Consider the following 12,668-nt stretch of genomic DNA (forward strand, 5'->3'; position numbering starts at 1 on the left):
ACCTGGCCTCCATCCAGGGTCAACCCACCGCAGCTAGGTGTGCAGGTCTCGTTAAAACTGGTAGGAGATTTGCCACTGGTTTGAATTGGGGATAGGTTTTCAACCTGGACTTCATTCCTTGGCAGCCCAACTTAAACTCTAGTCCATGTACTGGTTATATTTTCCCTTTATTATGTAATGGAGAAGTCGTATCCTCTTTCCTCATAGAAATAACATGAGAGATATTGCGCTGTTTGTTGTGTTGTAAATGTTTGATCACAGGAGCCATAGATGAGCTAAGTATATTTAGCTATTATTCTATCACATCAATATAGAAAATCTTCTATCCTTTCCAATCATCCATCTAAATGTGATCCCTTTTTATTATATACTGATTTTTAACTGCTATCTCTGGAAAATGTTGGTAGATTTCTTTCTGTATGTTCAATTAGATTTCAAACAGTATTGTAAATACCAAAGCTACTTCTCTCTTTGCTTTTCCCTCAAAAACCAAATGGCAAAAAAAAATCAAAAAGAAAAATGGCAAAAGCAGTTTTAATTTAGACCCATTTTCATGCTTCCTATGGATTAGTACTGAAAAAAGCAGGAATAATTAGAGTGAAATTACAGGGAAGTAAAACCCTAAATGAGTTAGAGGGAAGAGGTTGCTGCATATTCCCTTCTTAAATGCACAGAAACATGTCATGTTACATTTCCATATATTTTCAACAAAGCAAGAGTCTGGGAGGAGCATGAACGTGTTAATCTACATTTTAATAATAGATTTTATTATTGGATTTTGTTCCAAATATTTACAACACAGTAATTACATTCATTATTTTCAAAATGAGCCAACAGGACTGACTGCTCTGTAGATTCTAAAAATTACTGAATTTGAATATTAATACACTTAAATTTCAGAAGCATTGTGAAATCAAAAGGAAATTTGTTATTCAAGTTTACAATGACATATACGCAGCAGAATTTAGACAGACTAGCTTAACACTTGACTGAAATCCATAATTAAGACTTTGTTTTGTAAATAATACTAATTTCATTTGTATTTAAGGTACTGCTGATTATACACACTAACTGCATGTTTCCTGCTAACATGTCATTTGTCAGTTATGAACAGATTGAGAGGAATGCAGTTTTGTCACACAACGGAGAGAGCTAGCACATTTTCTTATATGACTTTACTTACCTGCACAGGCATCTGTGAAACTGCAGTGCAAGAAGCAGTACTGCTTTCTGCTTACTGCTGAAATAAGGGCAAAAATAATGATCCACTGGCAGGCTGCTCCCCACAGTACTACCTCTACAGAAAGAAGCAGGGATTTTTTGGTGCTATTTGATCACAAGAAATGTTCATAATCATCTCCTTTTTATTCCATTTGTAAAATGAATATGTTTTAAGAAATGTTTCTGAAGTAAAGGAGAAATTTTTTCCCCCTGCCAAGATAATTCCTCTGTCCAGCTGATGACTACAGTCCAGTGGTGATATGATAGTTACAGGTACCTAATCATAAAGCGTTTGGTGTCCACAATATGTAATATTTACATAGCAGGTATTTGGGATGAAAAATTCCAGCTGAATGAAAAATCATACTATGTTAAATGATAAAGTAATATTAAAATTAAAAGGTTACTTTTTCTATAAACATGTTTCTTTTCAAAAAGAGAAGCTGCCAGTTCATATGTTGTTTCTCACTTTTTATTTTTGTTTTAAAATCATTTATTTTGTATACCATTGTAGTCTGCAAGCAAAGAAATATCCCTAGACTGATATATACCAGTACAGTGAATGTGGTATTTGGAGGGAATCCTATTGAAGAAGGAGATGAAGAAACTGTGCCATATTTTCCACTGGAAAAGGTACATTGTTCATGTAATGGCATGGTATTTACTGTGCTCTAAAGGATAGGTTATGTGAAGGCTGTTCTGAGGGCAGAAGCTGTTTTGATATAGATCACATCAAATTCTGTGAAATTATTTTTCATTAATAAAAATTGAGCCATGATCAATGAAAAAATAAATCATAGAGGCTTTAATCTGCTATAAATAGACAGATTTGAGATGATAAAATATCTAAAAATGACTAAGAAAAATGGAATGTGACATTTAACAAGAATATTTTAAGAGGAAGGGCTTTCAGGGGACCATTCGCTAGGTAAATACTAACTATTATGGCCCCTGTGAGCCTTTGCATTGAAGAATATTGATTAATATCAAATTCTACATCTTTATCACACACGTTTTTGCTTCTTTGAAGTTCCCAAACCTTGCTTTCTTGCTGCAGGCCAGGTGGTAGTTACAATCACCTCAGCACTGCTCTGAAATACCATCTCCTTCTTTGCTGTGATCATTTAGGAAGCACTTTCTAGCTGAAATCTGAATCTCAATGCATTCTGGCCACTCTTCCCATTTTTTTTTCTTTCCTGCTCCCAGCACACTGCCTGCAGTTAAAAGCTATAATTTTAGAACGTACATCCAATGTCCAGGAATCCTAAATAGGACGAACTACTACTCTGTTAGTGCCTTCTGAGATACTTAGTTGTATATGTCAGTTTGTGCACAGCCTGCACAGCACCTCAGACTTCTGAGAATGCATTTCAGGAATTTGCAATTAGTTGTGTCTGAGTCCTAATCATATGTTTTCTCTAATGGCGATCATGTAATAGCTGGCAGCAGAGGTAAGTGGGGCATGGAGGGTGGTGCAGCAGGTGGATTAAGACACCTGAGAGTAGAAAAATTTTCCACAGTGGGATTTTAGGTATTTTTTTTCAATATAAAGTATGGCAATACAAAATTCAACAGGTAAATAAATAACCTCATGTAGATAAGTTAATCACTAAACCAGCATGTGCTAACTGTGTCCAGAATCTTACTGTTTAAATATACTTGGGTGCAATTTTTAAAGTTAATAGTAAAAGATAGAGCTGGGACAGAATTATTTATAACTTCCCAAATACATTCATTAAGAAATTGAAACATTTTTAGGCAAGTCTGAATTTTTAATTTCTTATTTAACTTACTGTTTTAAAAAACTTTTTCCAATTCAAAATTTATGTTTTTTCAAAATAAAATTAGCTGACCCACCAGAACATTTGGCTTAATACTAACTTTTTCAGTACATCCAGGACAAAAAGTGAGTTAAGTAAATACTAGTGGACTTAAATTCATTCTGAAGCTAAACTTGTGCAACTTAAAATGTAAGTCTGGTAAGTTTCTTTGTCATAAACAAAGTATATATTTGCTATATCTTGTTATTTCTAGTTTGGTTTTACTCAGCTGATGTCTACAAGCTGGCTAGATTTAAATGTTATCAGAGATAAACCATAAGTTTGCCTTTACACATGCAATAATGTGATTGAAATGTTGATCATATTCTGCCTTTCTTTATAGCAATTTAATCATTATTCTAGAACAAAGGCAATTGCAGACCAAATGATTCTTGCTGTGAATGGAACTTTACTCAAAGGTACATATAAAACACTTGGGGTTTTCCTATCATCAGTAGTGCTAATGGGTATTCCATTCTCTGGTTATTCATTTATTAATAAATAGTATACTTTAACTGAAATAAGGATTTCATTTGTTTGTTTCTACTCCTCCCTTCAGTGGATGATTAATTTTTTTATGTGTATACACAGACAGATATGAGATTATATGCAAACAATAAATGAGAACATATAGAAAATTTAACCTTAGTTCTTCAGATCATCTTAAAAGTTTACCAGTGTTACAATAGATACAGGATTTGTGCTTTTATTCCTCATTCAGTCTGTCACTTCAAGGTTCTCTGATAATACTAATCTCCATGCACTGTCCAATAGGTCATTCTCATAATCCCCAAAGGTTTGCAGGTGTCTGGCAAGAATAATTGCAGTTTCTTAAACAGATTGGCAATATCAGGGTCATGTTGACTTCTAAAGTCACACATGCATGAATAGCTGTGGCTAAAAATCTATCTGTACGTGGCAAGGGAAATATTTCTTTTTGCTTTTTACATGCATATTTTGCTATTCCTACTGATTTCTCTCAACTGAAAAGTTGACAAACATAAATTAGGTGGGGATTCAATTTCAGCATCCTTGATCAACTACTGGGCAAATGCCTTGCCCACATAAAAGGTGTAATTGTCCCTGTTCTCAGTAGTCAGAGGAGTCTACTTACTGATTCACATGTAAAGCTTAAAGTATTCATTTTGATTTAAAATATTCTAATTTGAAAGCCTCTGTTTGAGACCTTTTCCATTCCTTTTTGATGCCATTGAGCTGCAAGCAAGCAAGGTGTCTAAATATAGCAAATTGAATGATCTTCTTCCAGTATTGCATGTGTCTACAAATAAGCACGTTATAAACTTATATCTATAATAAATAGCAAAAGTTAATCAAGCAGGAGGCATACCTACAGGAAAGTTTGATTTATCCTGTCCCTATTCAAACTCTTCTGTGGTCAGAGAGATTCAGTTTTTCAGGCTGCTAAGCTAGGGTCGTTCACTACTACTGAATTCAATTTTATACAGAAATGAAAACAAGTTACTGGGAAGCAGACTCACATAGAGTGGTCAGACTGATCCTTTACTTTCACAATATAAAATTCAGACAATATATGTCAGCCACATGTTGATATCAAAGCTATCTGAAAAATCATATTTTGTTCTCTCTCCAAGGAGGGGATAAGCTCCATACTTGTGTGCTTCGTCCACCAGGCATATATGGACCAGAAGAGCAGCACCACCTGCCACGAGTAGCCGTATGTGTTATGTAGTCGGCCCTGGAGGACACTACAAGTAGTTGTAAGGGCATAACACAAGTGGAAATATCTTCGTTACAGTTCTTAACAATTCCTCCAGGAAAACTGTTGTGAAAGCCTGGTGACAGGTCATATGATGCAAGATAACTGATAGCATGAGAGGAGCATTGCAGAAATGGCAAGGATCAAGCTGTACTTTTAAGTGAAAATTTAAAAATGCAAGGCTGAAATGCTATGGTAGAAAAACTAAGTTTGCATCCCTGATCATTAATGGAAATACTGTCTTTTAAATATGCACTTTCGTTTCAGCCAAACACTATCATGTCACCATATTTTCCACTGCATATCAGTGCGATGGTCTTTGATTTATAAAACTATCAACTGGTTGTTGATTTTTTTCTTGTGACACATTGCTTGTGCTGTAATTGGACACAAATGCAGCAAATTCTAAGTATTCAGGTTGAACCAAAATGAATACATTATACTGCATAATAAAGGAATAATGTAGTTATTTCATGTTTTCTGTTTCTACAGGTAAATATCCAGCGGAGACTATTTAACTTCAAGTTTGGGAATCACAAAGTTCAGATGAACTGGGTTCATATAGGAAATTTAGTACAAGCTCACTTACTAGCTGCTGAGGCTCTCACCTCTGAGAAGGGTTATGTAGCTGTAAGTAAATGATATAAACATTGTGTCCCAGTAGCTTTAGCTCTCAAATAGGTTTAATTTTTGATGTTTTGAGATCAAAGATTATCCAAAAGGTTATGTGCTAAATTCTCAAAAATGGTGTGTGGCTCCACAACCACATGGACAGTGCAAATGCAAAAACACTCTGCTAATATTTTTATGCTGATTTTTTTTCTGTTTTGAAAATATATAATTTCCTGTTTGATTGGAGGAAATAGTATTCTTAACTAGGTTAATATATTCACCATCTACATATTCTGTTATTCTTTTGAAAACAGATTCTTATTTTAGATGCATAAAATTTAGAGCAATCATGCTGAGGCATTCCAGTTTAATTTTCAGGGCTGAAAATTCCAAAAAGAGATGTACAAAATTAATGGACAACTTTAACAGGTTTTTCTTCTACTGGTCCTAATTGCAACAACAATCTGAGGACTGTGAAACATTACAGAACTGACAGTGCTCCAGCAACTGCCACATTCAAAGCTCCTGAAGGCTCCAGCTTCATTTATATTTGTAGGAACATGTAGACAACAGGTACAGATAAGTCTGAATATCTCTCCATGTGCTGTTAACTAGTTTAGTCCTTGGAAGTTATGCAGCTGTTTTAGCATGACATAATGCTCGAACTCCCAGGGTCTGCTTGGGTGCTCAGGTGTTCGTAATGCTCACAGTTGGATAGACTTCTGATCCAGAGCATAGCTCTCAAGGCGGTATTGCCTGCACATTTAGAAGGCTGGAAGAAGACAGACTATAAGCCAAAAGTGACTTCAGGCACTGTGACAGAAAATTAGCCAGTGTTGGAACTCGACCTCAAAAAACTGTTTATTAAATGCTATCAGAGTTGCCATTTCTGTTGAACTCATGAAGATAATTCTGTCCCTTGCACATCACGAAGAACTTAATGCTCTGTTGGGTTGCTAAGTAGTAAAATCAAGCTCTGATCTACATTACACCATGGTTCATCATGATTAGCTCCACTACTAGCATGGGGTTACCCAAAAGTATGAGACGTGTTTGAGATCACAGTGAAGTCCGATGAAGGTAGTTTGTTGAGCTGATTTGTGTACATTCACCATATGCATGCTGGTGTGTTATTCACAAAATCAAGAAAGGTAGGTATGAGAGAGAAAGAAAATGCCATCCTATGTATAGTGGTTTTCTAATTGTTTTTCTCTGCTTCTTTAACAGAGTGGTCAGGCGTATTACATACATGATGGTGAAAACGTCATATTTTCTGAATGGATAGTCCCTTTAGTATGTATTGCACGCACATTTAGCTCTAATGCACTGTGTGGGCCCTAATCATATCATTAACTAAAAGACCATACTAACTAAATGAAATTCAGTGCACACTAATTACTGAATTATTTAACATTGAAGTCAGTCCTGTTCTCCCTGTATATTGCAAAGTTCCACTGGCTTTAAAGGAAGTTTTGGATATGCGTAACTGTGGAGTTTGGCCCTTACTGTTTTGAGAGAATTTAGCTGAGAGGTATAGAACCTGCTACAGAACAGCAGCATTTCTTTAAGGCAAGCTCACAGTGCACAAGAAACTCTCCTGTTAGCATCTGGCAGGTCATTTATAGCCATCGTTTATTTCTTTGTTCTGCCATCAACTGCAGCACAAAAGGGAAGGCCATTTAGAGCAGTATCTTGAAAGCTAAAAAGAGGAAACATTATATTTTCATAAACATCAGGCTGGGATTTTAGGAACATGCTCAAGTTTTGATCCTGCAATGCCAACACAGAAAAGACTTTCAGGAAAATGACTGCAGTAGAATGATGGGCCTGTATCTAAACGTAGTTAAGTATTCCAGTCTCGATCACCTGCCCCTTGGAAATAGCGTTGCTTCCCCTTTACCATCCAATTGCATGTGAGGGGTGGGAGGTGGGCACCAAAGAATGAGTAGTGGGTTTCAATTGCATTTCTTACTACCAGTATTGGTAGGAAGATTAATTGGAAAAAAGTTTAGATACAGGTTTCATCAATATTCATTTTTCATTTTTTTATGCTTCATTGACACCCTCAATTTGATACAAATGCTGTGTTATTCTTTCCTTTTATACCCCTTCTAGTTTGAAAAATTAGGCTACAGGAAACCCTGGCTACATATTCCTGTTCTTCTGGTTCACATAGCAGGTAAAAACAATAAAATACATACTTAACTATTGTGCTATTTATTTTTTTAAATTTGCTTTCTTATTCTTATAAAGCTATGCAATGGTTTTATAAAATTCAGGGACTCAAACTGTAGGAATTATATAACTTAACAGTATTCTAATTAATAATAATTGCTTCTGCCATTTGGCATTAATTATAACAGGTAAAGTTTAAAGGCTGTTCATAAACTGTACTTTATAAACACTGCCTTCCACCACCTTAATTCCATCCTCTGATATCAGTGGGAATTATGGGATGTGCAACATCAGTATTATCTCAGTTTATTGTTATCCAGCTGCCTCATGAAGTAACTTTCTCTTTCACAGCCACTGTGATGGAATATCTGCACCTGATACTAAAGCCAGTTTTTAGATTTACACCTGTCTTGACAAGGAATGAGGTAAATATATAAACATTCTCTCTTTTTATATATTTCTGACCAAAATTCTTGTGAAGTATGTGATATGCCCTTTGGATGCAGACAGGATTGTCTGCATTAGAGCTCTATTTTTCTGCTCAGGGCATAGTCCATTCAGGGTTTACACAGTCATTTTGTAGTCTGATTTTTCCATGCCACCCTGGCCACCCCTTATAAAATCATGAGAAATTAATCCTTACTTGAAGATCAGATCACAGAATCGATTTGGTTGGAAGAGACCTCTGGGATCATTGAGTCCAACCTTTGCCCTAACACCACCATGTCAAGTAGACCATGGCACTAAGTGCCACATCCAGTCTTTTCTTAAACACCTCCAGGGATGGTGACTCCACCATCTCCCTGGGCAGCCCATTCCAATGTTTAACGCCCCTTTCTGTGAAGAAAGGCCTCCTAATTTCTAGCCTGAACTTCCCCTGGCACAGTTTCAGACTATGCCCTCTTGTCCTGTCATTGGTTGCCTGGGAGAAGAGGCCAACCCCCACCTGGCTACACCCTCCTTTCAGGCAGTTACAGAGAGTGATCAGGTCTCCCCTCAGCCTCCTTTTCCCCAGGCTAAACACCCCCAGCTCCCTCAGCCGCTCCCCATCAGACTTGTGCTCCAGACCCTTCACCAGATGATCCAGAGAAACATGCTAGAGGTGCAAGACAAAGCGACTGACATGGAGCTGGCACAAAGAGGAAAATGGACACTACAGCATCATTTCCAGTGAGGTGTCCTATACTGTGGAACTACTTGTTAAAGAAAGATGGTCCCAAGAGTACAGAGCAAGAGTCTCGGGTCAAAGTGGTAGCAGTTATCATAATACTAGGCTAGCCAATAATTAGGAAGTCCACTAAAAATAATTCTAAATTGGAATGAAAAGTCAATTTTCTGGGGAAAAAAAAAAAAAAAAAGATAAAAAAAACACACCAAGAAACCCCACCAAACAAACAAAAAAAACACCCCCAAAAACTTCTGGACTAATTAATTTTATTCTAACTTATGTTTTTGTACAATATTATAATTTCTAATATAAGCCAAAATGCTTTAACTGATCTATCATCTAGTCTCTTACTGTATTGTAGCATGTAACATAATAGGACACTGAAGGGACTGAACGGACCCCATTAACTTCTGCTTTAGCTTTTCAGTTATTTCACAGTTTATCTATCTTTCTGTTTTCATACTTGTTTCTACATTAGTCCTATATCTGCAGCAGAAATCATTGAGACTATGCAACTTAAGCACTTCCATAGGTACCATGCGTTCAGAGGCAGAGGATATAACTCTCCAAAAGTGCATGTTTTCCACTCCCCAGATACACATTTCTGCAAAGTAGAGAAGCCACACCACTCTCCTCAAATACATTCATTCAGTTCCGTTGCGCATTTCTCTATACAGAAGAGCTGGTTTGAGAGAAGTGTGCTGATCTGTTGCATCTTTTTTCCTTAGTTCTTTCTCTCACATTCACAAGTGAGAAAATCAGTGTCATAAAACTCCTTCTGCACCCAGTCCACCGAGCTTTGGCTCTTTACCTGTCAGCTACACCAAATCATTCTCTTAGCTCTGGACAGAATCTGAATATATGTTTTTGCGTGTCTATCTTTATTCATGTTTTTAATTCCATTGCAATATCATTGTTGACATATTTTCATGCAAGTTCTAGAAAATCAGATATTAAAGTTACTTCCATAACTCTCCTTTTGGATTTTAGGTGTGGAACATTACTGTAACTCACACTTTCCGAATAGACAAGGCACGAAATCAACTTGGTTACAAACCAAAGAAATTCTCATTTGCTGATTCTGTGGATCATTATCTTAAAACAAGACCTACTTGCCAAGAAGATCACATGTACCTTAAAATGGTGTTTGCTTTTGGCATTTTGTTAAGTTTGACCATTCTTTCTTTCTTCTAAAATCAAATCACTACCCCCTTGTTCCAGAAAACCTGATTTTGTTTCTGAGTATTAATGATCCGGTCATAGTACATTCCTCAGTCACTATGGACTTTATTATTCTTATTGTTATGATGACACCTCTCTGATCTCGTTAAAAACAAAAAACTTCCACAAAAGTGAAAACACAGGACATGTCAGGAAATGTTCCCAAAGAACAATGCAGTGTCACAAAATTGAAAGAGTTCACTGCTAATGGATGCAGGAATAGTTTCAATGGATCTTCATTAACTGATTGCATCATGCTGAGAATGATTTTCTGAAAATTATAATTCAGGAGGTTAAGAAATTGGAAGAGGAACCATTGTAGGACTGCAGTGGTGTAACAAGTCCATTCGCTCCAATGAAGAAAAGCTTCACTAAACAATTCCCCTGATGAAGCCGCTGCTACAGCTACTGTATGTTAGTAAGAGAAATTATGAAGACCTGGGAAATAGTACAAAAAATATGGAAAGTAAATATTCATCAATAACAGGTGGTGAGAGGACTGAAAGTCATATTTGTATAAAAGTTTCATTGATCAAAAGCTTTGTAAAAATGTAATAAATAACATTACATGTGTTTGTAAATCAAATAAAATCCTTTCAGTGCAGTAGTAAATAACTGAACCGAATACTGTTTTTAAGGAGCCTGCGGGAAGGGGAAGGGAGGGCACATAAGACCTTGGAGTTCAGCAAGTGGTTACTGCTACCTTGCCTTGTAAATGAAGTCAAGTCACGCTGTCCATAATCCTGTACCAGCATTGGCACACGCCGTTTGATCAGCGAACTGCCATTTCAGGGTGAGCAGGCAAGCCAAGCGCTGAGACCCCAGTGAGGATCCAACCTCTCGCTTCTCCTCCTTCTTAAGACTTATGTTAGCTGCTTCTTGGGTGGATTGTACGACATGAGCTACATGTGTACTACATGTACACGTGAGGTGTAGCCCAGATAAATCTTCATGAGGTTACCTGCTGCAAGGATTTTCTCAGAGACCAGCTTTGCTCTGGCCAGGGAGCAGCTGCTCCCTCTCTTGCACCCCACGTGGATCAGGAGAGCTGGGCTTGCCAGGGTGGGTCACAGAAGGAGTGACGGAAAAGCTCTGCCATTCTGATTATCTCCACTCTGTATATATTTTGCATTTGTGTTAGCATTTTACAAGATTTTTAAGACCAGAAATTTTATGGAGACTCTCTCATTGTGTCTTTAAATTTACAGGGTACACAGGAGAGCTAACAGCAACCCTACAAGAATAAAATGTTACAGGTAGAAGACAATACGCAGTGACAGGAAAATGTGTGAGCAACCACAATTACTGCTGCAGCTTATGTGAGCAAAGATTTGTTTTGTTCTATTTTTTTTTCTTTTCTTCTTAAACAAATAGCTCTGTGTGCAGTGAAAGCAGTAAAGCCTGATCTCTTATGGATTTGCATTTGGAGATTGTCCTTGTCCATACAAACTAGGCTCACACTGTACATCTTCCCTCAGCAGGGGCACTGCTCAGCCCTCGCTCTTCTTCCAGACTACCTACTTTCAGGAAACTTAAACAAAAAACTCAGTATATATGAGACCTTTATCCAAGTTTGAGTAAAACCAGTTAAATTCACAGTTTATCAGTATAGACGTGCAGCTGACTGACAAGACAAGCAAGCACTGCAGGAGGTACTGTGTAAACCTTTTTTCCCTAGAAATGCAGAATAGGAAATCATAAGGGTAAAGTTACTTCCCAGCACGAGCATTTTAACTGAATACAAACATTCAATTAGCTTTTAAATTAGTTATTTACGAATCTTTCGTATATTGCTTTTATCAGTCTAATAGCTCAGGACTGCATCCCGGATTACACTGACACTTTTCAGAAGAGACACCAGGCAGTTGACTGCAGCCCAGTGAGAAGTGCAGACTGTGGCCTTTTTTTGGGTGCTCCTCAGTTAGGACTAACTGAGGAATTCTCTGACTTTGTGGTTGCAAGTCCCCGCGGAGTCCCACCATTCCAGTCCTGTAATGCCAAACCTCCAATTTGTCATTTTAGGTAAGGTGCTTTTTACATCACTGTTATAATAGTACTGATTATTACTAACTGGCTTCATTCAATTGATTTACCATTATTACAAATCCAATATTTGAAGTTCTAAGACAACTTACAGTATCAGTTTGGTATAGCCAGCTGTCTCATTTCTGTCAGTCTTTACTGAGTCTTAGTTTAAGCTGCCTATTGTTTGAGTTACTTATGCTCTAACATAATTGCAAGTCTGTCTTTAAATGATTAAAATTTAATGTGAACATTCAGATGTGCCACAGGTATAACAGAAGAGGTAAACATGTGCAAAGTTTAATTTTACCTGGGATGAGTAACTCAAATTCTGCAGTTCCTGAGCCTTTTCATATTCTCCCAGGCACGAGTGACCACAGAGCTGAACAGAGACCCGCTGCCGGCTCAGGAGGGCCTATTTGTTTATGACTATTTTTTCTCTTTGGAGTTTCCCGCTGATTTGCAGGTGTTTCTGATGCTCTGCATCTCTCTGAGCCGTGTCCCACCACAGACTATCCAACCGGTAATCAAGGCATGGTGTGTTTTTCCTGAACAACAGCAGGTATCTCAGTGTGGACAGAGCCCTAGCTACTGACAGGATGCTCTCCTGCAGTGGTCGCGGCTGTATGAAGACTCTTGGAGGTAAGAGCTGCTATAGGATGCTGTGGAATCCCAGGGATGCTCTGGGAAC

At 37.4% G+C, this 12,668-nt stretch overlaps 1 protein-coding gene across 1 annotated transcript; it reads left to right on the plus strand.

Annotated features, from left to right (window-relative positions):
- Positions 1 to 1,735: 1,735 nt before the first annotated feature.
- LOC104155414 (putative short-chain dehydrogenase/reductase family 42E member 2) lies at positions 1,736 to 9,928 on the plus strand (the record flags this gene model as incomplete). Its single annotated transcript, XM_009698011.1, has 8 exons — positions 1,736 to 1,854; positions 3,385 to 3,460; positions 4,655 to 4,737; positions 5,272 to 5,409; positions 6,619 to 6,684; positions 7,507 to 7,570; positions 7,918 to 7,991; positions 9,725 to 9,928. Coding segments are annotated over 8 exons (824 nt in total), but the record flags the coding sequence as incomplete, so codon positions are not given.
- Between the last annotated feature and the right edge of the window lie 2,740 nt (positions 9,929 to 12,668).

Source organism: Cariama cristata, unplaced genomic scaffold, assembly GCF_000690535.1.
Source record: "Cariama cristata isolate BGI_N322 unplaced genomic scaffold, ASM69053v1 scaffold41413, whole genome shotgun sequence".
Lineage (NCBI taxonomy): Eukaryota > Metazoa > Chordata > Aves > Cariamiformes > Cariamidae > Cariama > Cariama cristata.